General features: G+C 49.1%; 1 protein-coding gene across 2 annotated transcripts in view; it reads left to right on the forward strand.

Moving 5' to 3' along the window:
- The window catches only part of LSP1 (lymphocyte specific protein 1), a 50,123-nt gene that overhangs the window by 17,749 nt on the left and 13,642 nt on the right, over positions 1-18,732 (forward strand). For both annotated transcript variants that reach the window (XM_050336490.1, XM_050336491.1), the window contains exons 2-6: positions 7,134-7,286; positions 10,635-10,724; positions 13,986-14,181; positions 15,169-15,291; positions 18,519-18,562. In XM_050336490.1, coding sequence (XP_050192447.1) covers positions 7,134-7,286; positions 10,635-10,724; positions 13,986-14,181; positions 15,169-15,291; positions 18,519-18,562 — 606 coding nt within the window. The remainder of the gene's footprint in view (positions 1-7,133; positions 7,287-10,634; positions 10,725-13,985; positions 14,182-15,168; positions 15,292-18,518; positions 18,563-18,732) is intronic.

Raw genomic sequence — 18,732 nt, forward strand, 5'->3', positions numbered from 1 at the left:
AGGCACAGAGGCTGTGGAGGCTTGCTTCCCTCTGAGAGAGGGGAAAAATAAAATACCAAAGCTGGGTAAGGTAGTCTGTACCTCTGACAAATCTGTTTTCTTCTCTGGTGTGCTTCTCCCTTGCAAAAACAGAACCCAGACTTCCTGCTCTTTAGAAAAAAAAAATCCAATTTTTTGAACTTTAGGGCCGAGATGGAGAGACCGTGAGAAAGAGCCATGGTTTGAGGTTGTACACAGCACCAATTTCTCACACCTACTGAATGCAGTGGAGTGCTGGGAGGGCTCAGACTCCAGCCCTTTCCTCCCCCCTGCCAAATTCCTGACCGGTGATGTTAATACATTACTGCACCAGCCTATCTCTGTGCTAAGGACCCATGGTCCTGGGAGTGCAATTCATCATCCTGTAGGGGATTCATTGGGATTCTGTCTGCCATCATTAAAACCAGTAATAATAAAAAGAAACAGTTGTTCCCATTGGCTTGCCTTGTGCCTGTGTGTGGCAGTGCGTCACCTATGGTGTCTGGAAGCATGGAACATCCCCTGTACCTTTTTGGAGCCACTATCCTGTGAGTGGCAGAGGGGGACAGATGAAGCTCGTGATGAAGGACCAGCCCTGCCTGAATCCCTCCTCTAGGGTCTGCTCCTACCATTTGCCACCAGCTTTCCCAAATGTGTCTTGTTTTGCTTGTGGAAGCAGTAAATTACCATCAGAGGCTTTCCCTGCCTGACATGCCACAGTGACAGGTCAGTCTTTGCAGGGAATTTAATGAAGGCTAGACCATGCAGAGTTTTATACCTGGCGTATGTGGACGCATGGCTGCACATCTGCACATCCGTCTCTGGGCAGAAATGGGATGTGTGTTTTTGGAGAAAATCCAAGATCCTTTTAAAAAAATAAGAGTTGCTTTTATTTTTAAAAGGGAGATAGGTCTCTGCCTTGTGGAATGCGGTTTTTCTTCCACTTCTGCTTGATAAAAGTTTGGGCCGTATCATATTCTGTTCAGATGCCTTGGTGTGTCCTTATCGCTCCATGAGTGCTGCATTTCCACACCCCCAGCTCCAGTGGATGGTGGGGATGGGCTCTGCAGTCGCCCCTGGGTGTGAAGCAGCTCTATCCTGCTGTTCACGTCTTGAAGGTGACCTGTGATTTATAAGCCAAATGGGGAGACGTGGCTGAGACTGTGTAGCTACGTGTGGGGTGGGGAAGCTTGGTATGAGAAAAAGGCTAGGGGTGAAGCATATAGAGGCATTTTTCCCTCTCCCCCCTGCCCCCCTTCTTATCCAAACTCTGTAGCCTGGACTCTGAACGGAGCAATGCAGCTGAGGAATTACATGAATGTATGGGAGGGAGAGGCTTGTGCAGTATCTGTGGCTGCCTTTGACTGACACGCTGCTGTTTCAGAGCTGGGATAACTCTCTTGAGGCTAGGCTGAAATAAACTCCAAGCTGTGACATAATAATTTTTGATTTTATTTCTTTTTCCAGTCTCCCTGTATCATGCTGCTATCCACACCCCTTTCCTTATTCAGTGGGATGATGACCCAGCTGTAGTCTTTTCTATCCAGTCACATTACTCCTAAGCATTGGAAACCTGTCCTCGAGGAAGTGTGACTCTTGGTTGTTATCTGATGGCTGTACCACAGATGCTCCTGTTCCCTGGTGTCATGGAGCCCAGTCTTGGTTGCTGGCATTCAGCAGCAGCCTGTTATCACAGAGTTAATCAGGAGGTTAAGATGTCAGCTGGACTTCTGCTCCATTCCTTATGTCTTCCTGGTGACCTTGGACAAGACTCAGGGACAGGCTTAGGGACAGGATTCTGAAGGTGTCATGATAGGCGGAGGTAAACCTGGGATTTAGAGAGATCTTTGGAAAGGGCTGAGGTGCTGAACTCTGATGCCCAAAACTGGTGCCTGTAGTGTGAGGCATTGCCTGGGACGCTGCTTTGAGCCATGGCAAATGTGATTTGCAGGGATGGAGAGAAACTGAGCCATGTCAGCATGACTGTACATTGCATGCAGGTGTCCTCAGCCATGACTTCCATTGCGGCCTGACACACCAGTGGTCCTGAATGGCATGAACGGAGGCATTATCTGGGTATTCCAGCATACTTGACTCAGTCACACAGATCCATTATATGCCATTTATAAGAGATTAATAAGTGATTAATTTGTTGGCAGAAGGTCAAGTGGGTGAGGAAGGTGTTCATTTGTAGCCTTCTGAGGGTGTCCTCTTCCATTTCATGTGACAGGGTGAGTTGCACGTCTCCATACCCCTGCCAGTTGTCAGGGCCCTTTAGGAATGTGTGATAAATTCAATATTAAATAAAGCCTGGCAGCTCTGCTCAGCAGCAGGATGAACTTGTTGACAGTCCTAGGCCGTATTCTACACTGATATTGTATCTGGCACTGTGACAAAGCAACGCAAGGCTGCAGTGGATTACATGGAAGGGGAAGGTCCCATGCATCAGTTTCTGGCATCTTTCTTTCCCCTACTCTCAACAGAGTGGCCAACGGGATGGCTGCTGGGGGAAGTAGGGCTATTCTCTCCAGTTCTTCTCTAATTCATGCAGCCCTATCACTTGCAGGTGATTGTTTCAGTGGTGATGGACACTGTTTTATTAGCGGGGGATGGGGCAATGTATCTTCTGGGAAACAGCAGCTGTCATGCCAGGGCTGCACGTGGCTCCTCCTAAAACCTGTTCCCGAAACCTTTTCCCTCGTGAACCCTGGCTCTGTGGGGGCAATCTACCCAACAGAGGCAGCAACCAAAGTCAACACTCTCCTGGCCTGATAACCCAGCGAGCTCAGGAGACAGGAATGTCCAGTGTGCTGGTAGAGGGTTCCTGAGTTTTTCTGGCACAGTTCTGCAAAGCCCAAAGCCTCTGGGAGGCGTTTGATTTTCCTTTCTGGAATTAGCTTTAGTGCTGAAGGTTGGGTTTGGGCCAGCAAAGCTTCCTTGAGCTGTCAACCATGCAAAAGACTCCTTGAGTCTGCAGAGTTTCCCTTAAACACAGCTCATCTGATGCCAGAAATTTCCCTTGCCTGAATATTATAATTTCCTCAAGTGCTGGTGAGGAATCGCCCAAAGGAAATGTGACCTTTCCAGCAATGCTGGCTTGTCTGGAGCTGGTGTTTGTGGCCATGTGTAATAGTGAAGCCAGGGCTTGGGTGCCTGTAATGCTGTTTTGCAAAAAGAGGTGTTTTGTAGTGCAAACAGAAATGAAGCCCCTCCTTTGGCTGGGGGTCCAGGGAGATGTGAAGTCAAGAGCTGGATCAGAAATGGGCAGCTGGTCCCAGTCAGAGCAGAAGCCTAAGCAACCCAAACGCCTGGCAAGCGGATACTCTGTGGCCAAAACTGAACCAGGGTGCTTTCAGCTCATCTCTAGACCTGCTGGATCTCCTCACCTCCTCAGGAAGAGTTAAGTCCCTTCTGCAGAGTGTGTTTGGCTCAACCACAACCTTCCAAAAGCTGTTGGCAGAGTAGAAGGGACCGTGTAAGAGAAATGACCCAGCCCTGTGATGAGGTCTTGCCAGAGCAAGTTGTGCTGCAGCTCCTGTCTGCTGGGGCCACAAAGAGGTCTCTCTACCCTTCCTCATCCCTTCTCCAGTTCCCCTAAAGTTTGCGTGAGGAGGTGAATTTCCTTTCACGTTGCATGAAAATCCCTCTATATAGGATGCCGGAGTGTAGCACACTCCAGCTCATCTTGCAAGTCTTCAAGCTTTTAAGTTGCCTAGCTTTCCATTTCCCTATCCTGTGATGGGTGAAATGAATTTGAGAGCTCTCAGTCCCACCGGCAGCTATGAGTCTGCTTCTTCCCTCAACCTCCCCTGTCTGAGACCAACCTGGGAAAGTGCTGGCTGGAGGTGAAGGCAGAGATACGTGGGATCAGCCTCATCCTGAAGCACTGGGTAATTATTTCTAGAAGTGGGAAAGGTGGTTGTGAAATATCACTGTGGGCTGAGCATGTTGAGTTACTGAATGCGATTGTGATGTGCAATTAGAGCAAACGGAAGACCGTGGCCCCTTCTTAGAAAATGGAACTGTTTGGAAATTAAATCTTTCCACCTTTTTGCTTCGAAAGGCAATTTAACAGCTGACCCCCTGCTCACACTTGTGCTTGTCCAAATTGGAATGGCACATCTTGTCTGGGGTCCGACAAACCCCTGTAGCTGACCCAAACACAAAAACAAATGCAAGGCTTAGTTTCTCATTTGCTCGTGTTTTTTGTTTTGTTTTGGTTTTGTTTGTTTTCCACTAAAGACAAATATTTGTGCTGCTAGGTCAGTCACAAAGTAATCATCCTTTTTCCTCTGCTTGTTAGTGTGATTACTGAACCCCAAAGCATCACTTATTAAACTTCACTCCGCTACCAGCCTGTTTGAGCATGAGAGAGAGCTCGGAGTCTGCAAATAAACTGATTTTAGGTGTTTGCTGGAGAGTGCCGGTATTCCTGAAGGCAGAGTGAGCGGGGGCTTGGTGGGGGCTTTATCTGCAGCCCTTACTGCTGAGCAGAGGCATGGTGCTCCCAGCATTGCAGCCCCACCAGGATGCTCAGTGTGTCTGAGCCACGTCCCAGCACAGCGTCAGGCAACCTGGAAGCTGGGTTGCTCCGTAGCAAAGGGAGCTGGGAAAGTTATTTCCCTGGTTTTGCAGAAAAATTCTCCTCCCCAAAACAGTCGCCCCCAGCTCTGTCCTCAGCCTGTTTGAAGGATGCAGGGACAGAATAGCGAGCCGGTGAGGTCATGGGGAGAGAGTTAGTCACATCCAACTGGGAGAGGGAGAGGGCTGCCAACCAGCGTTGCTCTCACAGTGTGGAAAGCTCATATGCTTCAGAGGGTACCCCCCTCCAAGCTCCCCTGGGCACCCTAGGCAAGCTGGGAGGGTTGGTGCAGCACCACCTCTGCAGCAGCTTCCCAAGGAGCTGGAGGAGGGGGTGAAGGATTTTAATTGAAATCTAACTTATCCTGGCATAAACATGGACCTTGCTTCTTGTAACTGGGTCGAGACGGGAGAGAGGGGGTTAACAGCCTTTCTGAATTGGAGACTATCTGGAGCTGTCGCACAAGGGAGGGAGATCATGGCAGAGTTTAATGAATGACTTCATTTATATATTAAAAAAAAAAAAAACAACAACACGGTGGCTTCCTGCCAGGCCCACAGACAAGGGTTTCTATGGGAACCTGAGGAAAAATAATAAATAGGAGTGTGGGATGAGTAGGGAAGGGAGGAGGGGAGCCCAGGCTCTGGTTTGGGTCCACTTTGTTCCCCATGGAGAGCAAGGTGGCAAGGGACGAGGAGGGGGTAAAAGGGGAAAGAGCTGAATTTGCTGCTTGCAAAATGACCCCACCCAAAATAAGGCAGACAGTAAATACACAGCAGTGGAGCATTCTCTTGGGCTAGTCCTGGGATTTGCTTTGTTCCCTATTCCCCCCTGGGTGCAGCAGGGATGGGCAACTTTTTTCCATTGGGCTCAACATCCTGGCTCTGCTGCCTTGGGGCAGGTGGGAGTTCAAGAGGGCAGTGATTTAGGGTCATCCTCAGCTTCCTGACTGGGTGGTGTGGGGAACACTGTGGAAAGGGATGCTACTGGGGCTAAGCTCAACAGTCCTGCTGCCACTGCAGAGTAAAATAGGCTCCGAGGGAATCTCTCTGGAAAGGCTAACAAGGTTCATAATGTAATTAGAAAGGCCAAATTTTTCCTGAACAAAATGTGTCGATTAATCCTTATGGGCTTTTTGTTCTCCCATTGCTGGGAGGAGGAGATACCTGTCCTGAACCTCAAATGAAAACAACATTTTAGTGAGACCCTTGGTGAAGTGAGGCCCTTTCACATGGTTCATAGTCCAGACTGTGGGTAAAGCCAGGCAGGCTGGCAGAGTGGCACTTCTGGGGTCAGCTGAAACCTGCTCCTTATTCTCTCAAACTGGGTTGAAACAAGTCTCAGCTAAGGCATTTCTGGGTTTTTTTCTCTTTTCCTTTCCACAAGTTCTTTGCCCCAATCTGAACTATGTCACACTGTATCTCCTGTTGAGCAGATTCCTCCTATGGGGACTGCAGTCCTCAGGGTGTGCCTGAGGAGGGGAAATTCAGGTTGGGCTGGATCCCGCTGCTGGTGGGAAATTGCCTTCCTGACTCTCGTGTGTATGCCTTGCCTCAAGAGCATCTCTGTAATAATGTTTGCAAACACCAGGGGAAACAGCCTTCATGGTCTGTTTTGGACGCAGCTGAGCCAGGGTGAGTGGGGTGAGGAAGCATCTGCCCCAGCATCAGCTCCACGTACCACGAGTCAGACCTGGCCAGCTCCAGCTGCCATCACAAGCCCTTTGGGTGAGTGGTGACCATCCCATGGCAGCATGTCCCTTTCTGCCTGCATCTCAGCTGGTGCTGCCAGTGGTGGAGCAGGAGCTGATCTCATGTGGCGAGCGACTGGACTGGCATTATCACCAGAGGAGGAATGTGGCATCGCTTCCTTGGGGATGTAAGAGGCCATTCTGCTGACAGAGGCATTATTATTCAGCAGCTGATATGTCTGGGAGAAGCTAAGGCAGGTTTTGCTTCTCTGCAGGGCTAGAAGGAAGCCAGGCAGGGCAGAGCAGGACATAGCTGCTGCCCTTCACCCCTGTTCCCTTGGTCCTGGTCAGGCAGGAGCAGCTCAACTGCTTGAGGAAACTCACCCCCAGTGTGCAGACTTTCCTGTCCTGGGCCAAAGCTTGAGATGAGGCTGTTAGATATCTTGCAGCACTGCAAGACCCTTTACAAACCCTTCCTGGGCTGCAAAGCTATTTTTTCAGGGAATGGTGCTTCGCAGTGGGCTTCCAGCCCGCAGGAAGGTGGCTGGTCTGGAAGGAAGGGGATATGCACCACGTGTTCCTTAGAGAGACTTGCAGGCTTTTCTGCACCCCTCTCCCAGTCCGTGTGTCCCACCTTATCCTTGCACATCCATCAGTCCCAGTGTGCAGCTCTGCTGATGGAGGTGAGGATGCCACTTTGAGGAGCACTGCTCACGATGGGAGCACTCCTCTGCAGAAGCCTCCTGTTTGCCGGGGGGGCCCAGATACCTCAGAGGATTATTACCTGGTTTCACAGGCTCTGCCTGATGGCATTGAGGATGGGTTTTCCCTCTGTCTTGGCAGGCTGACAGCACAGTGGAGCGTGGAAGATGAGGAGGAGGCGGCAAGAGAGCGGCGGCGGCGGGAGCGGGAGAAACAGCTGAGATCCCAGGCAGAAGAGGGCTTGAATGGCACTGTCTCCTGCTCGGAGAGCGCGGGTCCAGCGCAGGAAAACCAGTAAGAAATACTCGCAGATAAATCCTTCAGCAACAAACTTTCTCCTTGCAGCAAAACCCTCCTGCATCCACGGCGCGTGTGTCTCTCTTGCTTGGGGTGGGCTGGGAAGATGGAGAAGTTCTCTAATAGGTTTAGGTTGGGGATCTAGCCCACACTAGCAAATAATGTGTTTTCTTGTTTGGGCAGAAAAACACAGAAGCCATGCTTTGCTCTTGGTTTTTTTCAGCTGGATGCTGGGTGTTTTACGACCCTGAGTGTTTACACTGGGACAGCTTGGGCAAGGCTGAGCTCTGGCAGGGAGTCCTCATTGCCAGTGATTTCAGTGCCTGGTTAAATTTCAGCTGGTGAATCATCCTACACCGAAAGTAATGGGGGTTCCTGATACATGCAAAAATGGACATATGCCTGAGGATGTGGTGCACAACCCCGAGCAGATCGCAGTGCTGGTGACCAAGCAAGCAGTCACCTGTCCTGGCTGGGCTCCCCACTCCTCCCTTGGAGGATGCTGCCTCGGCACTGGGAGCATGAAGCAGCCCCTGACCTGGTGCAGTTCACAGCTTAACGGGGCAGGTCTTAAATGGAAGTAGCTCAGGAGGCATTTATGGAGATGCTGAGCTGTATACTGTCAAAGAGGAAACACCTGGAGAAGGGGCAGGATGACATGCCCAGCATCTCTCCACAGCATCCTACTGCAGCCTCCCCATGTCCATGGTTCAGAAGCGCAGATGCCATGGCAGCACTGGGACTAGCATAAAAACAAGTCTACTCTCTGAGTTGCCAAACTCGTCTCAAAGACCTCAGTCTTCCCACTATTTATGTATTTGACTTATTTCTAAATATATTGAACACAATGGAAAAGTTATATGGGGTTATAGTCAAAGACAAGCAACAGTTTCATTTTACTGGAAAAATAGCAAAAGTTATTTATAAAAATCTATTCTTTTTCCATTAAGATATTTTTTATTTTTCTTAGATCCATTCAAAATGATGCAGGACTTCTCTTTATTTTTTTCTTCTTTTTATCTGAAAGCATTGCAGAGCACCTTCACAATCTTTTGTGGAAATACACACGGTGATATTCTGCAGACAAAACCACTGCAGTCTGCTCTAAAAGCAAACAGAAGATCTGGAAAGTAATAATAATCACCGGCTTTTCCAAACCCTCCTTCAAATGGGAGCTGGAAAATAATTTGTAAAGGTCTTTAAAACAGCAGACAGGATCTCTGGTCTCCGCTTTGCTGGGAGATGCTGTGAGCAGCCTCAGGCCCAGAGCAGTGTGCAGCAGCCCCAGTAACCCAGCTTGCAGGCTCCGGTCCCATTGGCATGGGCACAGATACGCTGCAGATCCCACAGGACTGTTGGTGTTACTCTAATTTAATTGAGTGCTTAAGCAGGCAATGACAAGAAGAACTCGTAAAACGAAGGGTTTTGGTCCCTGCTCCATGATGCTTATGTTTGCTGGGCCAGGCTCAACCAAAAGGATCTTTCTTCTTCTCTGGCCATTCCCTGATCCTGTTTATGGCTGCTGACAGCCACCTGGGCTTGCTCATGTGGCCGGGCTCAGGCCTGGCTATTAATCTTCTGAAAAGCTTCGTTCTCTCTTGTGTAAATGCTGGCCCCTCCTTCCCTTGGCTCTTCCCATGCTGGGACTTACCCTGTAACTCCTGTTACTTCAAACATGCCCTTGGCATCTCCTTGCACCTAAGGGACGGAGTGAACCTTTTGTTCTTCCTTCTCCCCAGTAAAGAAAACCAGAAGTAGCTTGCAAAACAGCGGGTTTGCAGGAAAGACAGGCATGTCCTTGGGAGCCAGAGGGATGGACAGATGGGTTGTGCTGGCTTGATGCTTCTCCTGGGTTTGTTTTTGCAGAGGGGCCCAGGGAAGCAACTAGTTTTCTAACAGCATTAGGCAGTCTCCCTTGCTCCCTGGGAGTTTTTCTGATAGCCCAAACACACATTTGTGACCAGGGCCACAAATATTGGAAAGATTCTGCCTTGGACACCATCAACATTCCACCTTACCTGAAGCTCTGACCAGTGATTCAGCAGATTTGTAGTGCTCTCCTGATTCCCCATCAAATTTTCTGGGTGTTATCCTGGGGCACCCACAAGCTGCCACTACACACACAGCAGAAAATAACCCAGCCCAGGCTGCTGTGTCCTAGACTTATGTGGCATCATTGCTCGGCAGTCCAAGGGGATGCTGAGGCACTGCAGGAGCTGGGCTATGCTCAGTCTTGTGGCCTGAGCAGCGCTTTTCATTGTGCACTCCCTGCTTCTCTCCCTGGTGAGCCTGGTGAGAGCACATAGTTTTTGTAAACCCTTTTACTTTTTGGCTCCGGCAGTCAGTTAATATAAGACTCCCAGATCTCAGAGAATTACTTCATATTTCAAGCCACTGGGGTCATGGAGGAGGCTGTGCATCTCCTGGCATCTCCTAAGAGCTCAGAAAGGCAATAAAAAAGACTCACCCACATTTACTAAGGACCTCTGGGTTCTAAACTAATCTCTGAGTTGCACATCCTAATTCCCATTCCCAGGCAATGTGATCACCCTGAGCCCCAAAAGCCACCTCCTCAGGCTGATGCTTGCAACGTGATGCTTTCCCACCCAGGACCCCTCACTGGGAGGCGAGTCTTCTTGGAAACACAAGGAAAGAAGTAGGAAGAACCCAACAGTCCCTGTGCAAGGGCCAGCCCACATCTGGTGCCGGCAGCTGTGCGCCCCGGGAGGGCTGTGGCTCCACACAGCAGCAGGGTATGCACAGGCGGGGAGCTGGAGTCATGCAAGTGCATGTGACTGGCTTGAAGCTGTATGGGAACATGAGGATCCAGTGCCCTGATCTTGGGATCTTCATGCTTTCCTGTTCCAGCAAGCTGTTCAGGCCAGCTCCTGTTGATGTCTTTTCTGTGGGGCCACCTACAAGCATAGGACAAGCATAGCCGAGTTTGAAACACCTCTGATGCAAGCCAGCTAGGGCCAGCCTTCAGTGCAGATGAAAACCATGGACTTTTTGATGTGCTGCTTGTCTTTGCCTGCATGTGGCCCCAAAGACAAGCAGGCAGTGGGGTGCTCCTGCTGGAGATACGGAACTGCTGCTTCTTCCTCTCCATCATGCAACAATACCTCAAGAGACCCCTGTTGTACAAGGGTGCTCCTAAGCACGTGGCAAAGGCATTTTCCTGTAACAGAGGATAAGGCTTCAAATGGGATTTAGGAGCAGCTAGAGGAAAAAAAGATGAAATAACTGGAAGGAGAGAAGGACAGTGTCAGGCTGTGGCTCTTTCACCCCAGGTTAAGGTCCTTTTGCATTCCTCTCATCCTAACTTTTCTTCTTGCTGTGTTTCAGCTATGACTTTAAGCCATCTGGGACTTCGGAGCTGGAGGAAGATGAGGGGTTCAGTGACTGGTCCCAGAAGCTTGAGCAGCGCAAACAGAGGTGGGTAGGACACAGATGAACCAGGGGGAGGGGTACCACTGAGCCCAGCAAAAGAAGGAGAGGAGACCAAACCCGGGTCAAGTCTAGCATGTGTAAGGATGAGGCCAGAGGCTTGAGAATCAGCAGGACAGAACAGGCCCCGCACCGCTGGAACAGATGCTCTCTGCCTGCCATTTGGGCTAGCTGGGGGGAATGGCCCAGGGATGGCCTCAGGCTTTTGGGATGTTTGGATTGAGCTTTGCACTCCAAGCAATGGCAGCCTGCCAGGACGCCTGGGTTTGGAGGAGTGACAACAGCGGATTTAAGCCACCTGAGCTGCTGCAGGGGCTGAAACGACCTCTAACATAATCCAGGCCAGCCTAAAAAGCTGTTCTAAGTTATTGCTGCTTCCTGGCTCATGTCAGCATAGTGGGTGTTATGGCCCCAGCCCACCTCATGCTTGACTCCTCTTTGAGCACGGAAAAACAAGAAGCAAAGAGCCCTGAGAGGTGCCTATGTGCCAGCTGTTTAGTTCCCATCTCCCATCACTCCCTTCTTGCTGAATGGAACCAAACTCCTGCCTTAAAGCACTTCCCTTGGATACCATCTACCTGCTCATTAACTCTGTGACTCAGCTCTCTTGGCAGCCTGATTTTGTAGGGAATTTTTGACATAGCCTCTTCTTTACCCCAAAGAATTCTTTGCCCAGAGAGGTGGTGGATGCCTCAACCTGGAAACATTCAAGTCCGGGTTGAATGGGGCTCTGAGCAAGCTGACTAATTGAAGATGTCCCTGCTTACTGCAGAGGAGCTGGACTAGATGACCTTTAAAGGTCCCTTCCAACCCAAACTATTCAATGATTCTATGACAGAAAAAATGCTTAAGATTAATATTTACTGCTGAACAAATAAATAGAGCTCACAGCTTTGTTACATTTTTTCCCAAATGTCATGGCTAAACTCCTCTGCAAGCTGTACCTTTGCAGCCCTGACCCCACAAGCACTGCTCAAGCACCTTGCCTCCAAGGAGCAGCATTGATTATAACATCTGTGGGAGCAATTAGGAATCATCTGCTTTTCAGCATGCTGTCTCTTTTTCCAGCTCCCCTTGCAAAGAGTTTGCCTGAAAAAAAGGCTACTGCTATTCCCTCAGCCTTCTAAAGAGCATTAGCTGGAATTACCATTATCCTCTCCAGAAATTTCTCCTTGGGTTTTTATGTGATGTTTGTGTTTATTCTGTAGCAGGATGGGAAGGTGCTGAGCAGGGGGGATGGTATTCATGGCAGGTGAAGCCCATCAGCAGGAGGTGGTCCTTTAAAAGCAGGGAAGGTGAATGGGCACTTGGCTAAAGGCTAGCTGCTTGGAGGTCGCTAAAGGGGCTTGGATCCTGTGGGTCTGCTGAGAGCAGGCTTTTTGCAAAGGCTGAGCTTGCTTTCTAACCGGTGGCTGTGCCCTATAAAGTTCTTTCAGTAGCTTTGCCCTTGCTGACCTGCCTCATCCAAAGGACGAGCCTGGAGTGTGGTGCGAGCACGGGTATGCTGTGCGTCTGTGATGCCCCATGCTGGGACAACCAGTGCTGTGGTCAGGGTTTCCCAGCTCCCCTCTCTCCTGCTTAACTGAAGGTGCAACAAACTCTGAGTTTTCATGGGAAGGTTGTTTAAATGGTGGCTGTGAGTGAGTGGATGAAGACAGCTGCTCTCTGTTGAATGGAGCTAAAATAGCTTCTGTATCCCCTGAGGGCCTTGGTGCTAAGGCACATTTTCTTTTTGGTTCTGGTTCACTGCTTTATGGTGGGAGATCCATTGCTATCAGCTGCGTGAAAGAAGGTGTAGCTGTGCCAGCCTAACTGCCCCCTATATAAAACTGCTGTGGTCCAAAAGGCATCCTGTAGACTGTATTGCATCTGCTGGCACTAATTTTTCATATGAGCTTGCACTTGAGCTGGAGGCATTGCTGCCATCCTGGTGAAGAGCTGCTAGTTTCCTGGGCCTTCAGAGCCTATTGACTTGTGACTTACTATCCTCCCACCAACAGCCAAGCGAGCCAGAATATGCATCATCTTTTTCCCCATGTGGTCAGTGTGGAGGGTTGGATGGTGGCTGACCTGTGAGCTGCCTTCCCAGCAGCTAGGAGGTGGGTGGAAAGATCTTACTTGAACTTGTTTTCATGATTTGGTACTGGATGGTGAGGCAGAAGTGGTGAGTCAGCCTTGCCCTTTGGCAGCTGCCTGCTCGTCAGCTCTCTAGCCTTGCTCTCACAAGCCAGGTGATTTTCCAAGAAACGGGTGGGAGGAGAAGACTTTCCCCAGCCAGAGGACAGCTAGATGGCACAGCTGTGAGCCAGGGGGAGTTCTGGGTTTCTGTATTCCCACTGCCCCTGTGCCCAAAGGCACAGGCTGCTCTGCTTTTGCACAAACATACTCCTAGGTCTCCCTCTTGCAGCCTTGGAGACCTGGAGGAATTCTGTTGTACAAACCCCACTTGATTTTTTTTCTGAACCCTTAAACCAAGGGGTATTCCCATCTGCTTTTGAACTCCTGTGTTTTGCTGGGCTATGAGATGATGGATGTGAATAGGAGTGTAGTTTAGTCCAGTGGGCAAAGCTGAGGCGTGGGATCAAGTGTAGATATAGCATTGCTTGCAAAGCACTGTGCCTTGCAAATGGCAACCCTCCAGGTGAGTGGCTGTGCAGCCTTGCCCTGCAGTTTAGTTTCAGCTAGAGAAAAGAGGAATCTTGAGAAGCATGTCCATGTGTTGTTGGTTGCATCCTCCTCCAGCAAAAGACTCTGTTAACATGGAAGATGAGTTTAGGCAGAGAAGGGCTGTGTTTGGTGCCCCACATTGAATTGATGCTGGGAACTGCGGGGACAATATCAGAGGTGTGTCTGTGTGCAGGACTGCAGGGCATGCTGGTTCACCTGGGATTTTAGCTGTAGGCAAGCACGGAACTGAGTCAACACCACATCATGGTGGCAGTGGTCTGGGCAGAGGGCAGCTCTCTGCTTTCCTGTGGGTCTGCCCATCATGATGTGCAGATGCCTTCAGCTCTGCCACAGCTCTTAGCTGAGCTGAGTCTTGGACATTTGAAGTGTGGGAGTGTGGCATGACTCTTGTTACATCTGGGTGCCTGTTACATCAGGCTGTGAGCCCTGGTGTAGAACACCCAGCAAACTGCAGGGTTGGGGAACTGAAAAAACTGGATTTCTAGAGGTCTGAGGTAGCTGATGGTGTCTGTAGGCCCATAATGATGTGTTTTTCTTCTTTGATCTCTCTCCCACCTCTAGGTCTCCGCGACCATCTTATGAAGAAGAGGACGGTGGTGTGATGGAAGCAGAAAGCAAACTGGAGCAGATTCAGCTGGATCGGGAAAGCCCAGAGGAGATCCGGGAGGAGAATGTGGTTATTGGAGAGGAAGAAAGGTTGTGTCAGGAGGAAGAACAGGCCCAAGAGCAGGAGGAAGGGGAGCAAACCAAGCAAGAGGTGGGATCAGGAGGACCTGACCTTCTTCTTTCCAGAGGACTGGTGGGAGAGCTGGTGCCGCGTGCTGCTCTCCCAGATCTTAGCTCACCATGGCTGCTTATGCTGCTGGGTGCTGAGCTATTAGAGGATTAGACATGCTTCCATGGCATAACCTGGGGCTTGTGCTACTCTTGCCTACGTGCCTTCTTGGGGTCACTGCAGGCAGCCTCTGCCCTTTTGTGAGGGTGGTGTGTTTGCTCCCAGAGTCTGTGGTGGTTTTGCCATGTCCCTGTAATATTGAGGGGGAAAGTGCTGCTTCTCCTGTTGTTTTGAGGGCAGTGAATAGCTTTATGGGAGAACTCAAATCTAAATTATACTGCTTGTTTTTCTCTCACCAGCCTTTGTCACATCTTTGTAGCACTTTGTCTTGATAGTTCTCTAGTCTTGCATTGCTCCCAGCTGAGGCTTTCTTTCATTGCTCTGATAATTTCTGGTTAAGGGGAGAGAGAGACAAACTGGAACTCGAGTGGTGTGCGAGTCCATGAGGGTGGCTGAGCTTCAAATGTCATTTGTTCTAAATGGATTTTAACTGAGAATTTTGTCTGAGGGTGGTGTGATTTTTTGCATTTGAACTGTGTGTGACTCTTTCCAGCCCTTCATTCTAAGGGCAGCTTCTCTCTCTCTCTCTATCCTTGTGGCCTTTAAACGAGAAAGTCATGTTTTCTTATCGCAGTCGAGTAAGAAATCTTTAACTGACACAAGGACCCCTTTTCATACCATTTGGGGACCTTGAACCTGAAAAATTTGTGATTTCTACCCTCCCTTCCAAATGACACATGAGCTCCTTCCTGAATGTTTCCAAATTAGATAATATGAACTCAAAGCTTCTGCACTTTCATGTTTGTTTAGTGAAAAGCAGGAAGCCTGGGAGACAGGAAAAATCACTGGTGTTGCATAATAAGCAGTTTGACCAGCTCACTTCCTGGCTTGTTCATTTTCTGCACTCAGGAAAAGAAGAGAAGAAGAAATGAGGAAGAAGAAACACCGGAGAAACGCCAGAAGGCCCCAAGCCTTACCAGCCTGGAAGAGGAGGAGTTGTGCTCTGACCACACTGCAGTGTGCTCCACGAAGGTTTGTGTGCCTGGGGCCCCTCTGGAGGCATGGCAACTATTGTGATAAAGCACCTAACTAATGATGAGGAAAATGATCCTGGCCTTATGGCAATGTGGGGTGTGAATCCTGTTATCTGTCCTGCTACAGGCTGGGACTAACCACTTGCACAGTTTGCCTCATCTTCCATGGGTGTCCACCTCCTCTCCTACTTTGCCTGTTTGAGCTGTTGAAAGCTGTAACAGTCTCTGTGTTTGGCAATCACTGTGAAAGTCTGAAGTTCAGTGAGGACTCCAGGGAATATTGTAATACTGAGAAAGATGTCTGTGCTTTCAACTTGTATAGTCTTTAACCAAATTCACAAGAACTTAATCAGAAAATGAAACTTCCCTTCCAAAAAAAAACCCCACGAAAACCCCCAGTAACTGAAACACTAGCATTTCTCTATCTTACTTGGACTAAAATGTATGACTTAAGTTGTTTAAATGAACTGGAATTCCTGATCTCTGAAGCATCATGTCCTTCCCAATCACATCTGTTTGCATTGATGCTCTTGTGAAACTTCTGTTGTTAGCGCCACCCGACTTGCACCTTGTGACTTACATTGCATTTACTGTAAATCCTCAGTTCTGTGTGTGCGCTTTTAAATACAATACAGATAAGTAAGTGATTCTGCACTGAATGTTCTTTTGTCTTTGTAAGCCCTAAGCTTTTTGATTGTAGCAGTGAGGAAATAGTGAGGAGTCTGTGTAGCCTGTTAATCTTCTGTTGGTATTATATTTGATTTTTTTTTCTTTTTTTTTTTTTTTTTTTTAATTTAGGTCTGTGCTATTTGCTACTTAGTCAGTCAGCATTTCCTGGCTAGGGATGATTGTATGAGCACTTTCTTTTTCATCAGTAAATAGATTGCAAGAGGAAGGTTTCGTCATCTGCAACCATCAGATTCTTGCTCTTAACAGAGAGACCTTTTTTGTAATCAACTAAAAAGAGGGGAGACAGGGTGGGTTTGGATGCAGACTATGTAAGGTTTGAAAAGTGGGGTGGGGGTAGCCAAAGCGTGTTTCTGGAGTGGGACTGGTGGGGAAACGTGGGAAACACTTTCAGCAACTTTTATGAAACTTCTGTCATTACAAGCCCGAAACACACATAACTTCTTAACCTCAGCTTAACTGCTGCTGCTAGGATTAGCCCAGGGAAAGGTTTTTAGAAATACAGTCTCTGTGTTTTATGATCATGATGTCAGAGCGCACCCCTATGCCAAGCTGGATGTAAAGCTGTTTAGGAAAAATGTGAACTTGGAATCTTCCCAAAGGAAGGATGAAGTTTACACCCTAGCTAGCAGGGCTTTGTGACCACTAAGAACTAAAACACATTGACCATCAAGAAGGTGTTTTGGCACTGGAAGCTCAGCAGAAACTCTGCTTGTAGTGGAAAGACAAAAGCATCTGCAGTCAGTGGTGTGTTCCCCTGCTGGCTGTGGCTGGTGGAGGCCAGGTACAAGTCTGGGGTGGGCTGATGTTGGGTTGCAGTGTGATTGGTTGGGGTGTCCAGGGCTCAGAGGGCCAGTATGGCCTGAGGGCTGAATAAGTGGTAAGGGGGAAGCCTTGTACCAGTCCTGTTTTGTCCCAGGCTGCTTGTGAGCCCTGAGTCTTGAGGTTGGCTGAGAAGAGCTGAAGAAACAATTGTGGTTTCTTCTGGCCTTCAGAAAGTGGTTTGGACCAGAGAAATACACAACTCTTGCTGCAAGGAATTGCCATGCAGGGTAGGGGGAGGTGGTCTCCAAATAGCATAATGAAAGTTTGTTCCTACCTAGACTGTCATGCTGAGATACACTGTCATCTCTAGCTTTTTCTCGTCCCCTCTAGAAAACCTCTGTTTAAGCTGATGCTCGTTTACAACCTTTCAGAAGCACCTGTGGGTGGTTTGCACCTGCACACCATGTCTCAAGGCTTTTTGCTATTGATATGTACTTGTGGTTGAGAAGCAGAGACACGGGCAGAGATCTGCCAGATTGCCCTTTCAGGTTACTGTTATGCCCCATGAGGTAGCAGCCTGCCCATCAATGAGCCGGGTGGTCAGTCCAGTCTCTGAAGTCATGGCTCAGAGGCAAGCATTGCTTCCTGGAACACCAAGGAGAGGAGTGAGCTGGCAGCAGGCAGACAGCCTGCCTGGCAGAAAGAGCTGGCTGATGGGCTTCTGTCATGCTGCTGTGTTGGGACCCTGCGGAGTGGCTCTCCCCACGTCATCTCTATTAGCCAGGGTTGCACTGTTTAGTTGTTGTTCTCTAATGGGCCTTGTGCTCTTTGGCACAGCTGGTGAATGTGTCCTCTATGTGACACTGTCTTGTCTTCAGTTTAGCTAGAATTTAGCACTGATATCCTGAAAGCATCTTAAAAGGATCATTTAGTGCTGTTTTTTATCTGCTAACTTGGTAGGTGATGTTTCCTGTGGCACAGGCAGCAGTTTTACAGGGGGAGAAGGCTCCTTGTTACTTGGTTGCTGCTCCTTGACTCTGTGGGAGCTGATGTTAAGAAAGCCTCCCCTTTGACTTCAAGGTGATCTTTCTCTCTTGTTTTCTGAGGCATGAAAAAGTTGCGATGTTTAGCAACATTTGGGCTTTCCTTTCCTGCAGTGGTTGTGAAGTGCTTGCTTGTCTTCCTGTCTTGGCCAAAGAGTTATTGCACGGGAGCATCTGGTGCAAAACTCTTTCCTGATGGCTTGACGTGAAGAGCTGCATTGCAGGTGGCTCCGTGTGCTGACTTGCCCTGTGCGTGTGCTTCTCTGGTCTAAGTTGATCTAACTCATGCCTGTGCTGTTCCCATGCTTGGCTTTTCTTCTGTAGATGCAGCTGGCAGTGCCTCTGGTTTTCCCCCTTGCCTTTCCACACTTGCCGCTTTCCCTGTTGTGTCTGGCTAGGGAACCAAGAGTCCGGGAGGAACCTGCTCCTTGATCAGAAAGAGTAGAGAAAATGGTCTTGGTTGTTGCTTCAGCTGTCAGTTAAGCTGCACATTGTTGGTTTGCCCCTGAAACTGGTTGGGATTCTGCTCACCTGCTGTGGAAAGAAGGAGGAAAGGGAATGCTCGCTGTCTCTCAGCAGTATGGGAACATGGGACTGAGCGAGGCATTTCTAACCAAAATGTGGGTGAGGGATCAGGGAAAAGAAAATGGTCTGCTAGGGTGACCACATTCATCTGGGGTCCATAGAAAAAAGTAATATCTTTGTCTTTTTTTTTTTTCTCTGACTTCAGATCACGGACAGAACTGAGTCGCTGAACCGCTCAATACAGAAAAGGTATTTCTAGGGTTGACCTCAGGGTAAAGCGGGTCACTTCCTGCAAATTGAGGATTCCAGCAGGTCCTGCTGTGGGGAAGGGCAGGAGCAACAGGCTGCCTGTGGCCCTTGAAGTCCTCCCTTCTGCTTGAAGTGCTGGGGGAACACCTTAATCCTTTTCTCTCCTCTGC

This window comes from Myiozetetes cayanensis, unplaced genomic scaffold (genome assembly GCF_022539395.1).
Source record: "Myiozetetes cayanensis isolate MyiCay16 unplaced genomic scaffold, myiCay2020 scf6-25, whole genome shotgun sequence".
NCBI lineage: Eukaryota > Metazoa > Chordata > Aves > Passeriformes > Tyrannidae > Myiozetetes > Myiozetetes cayanensis.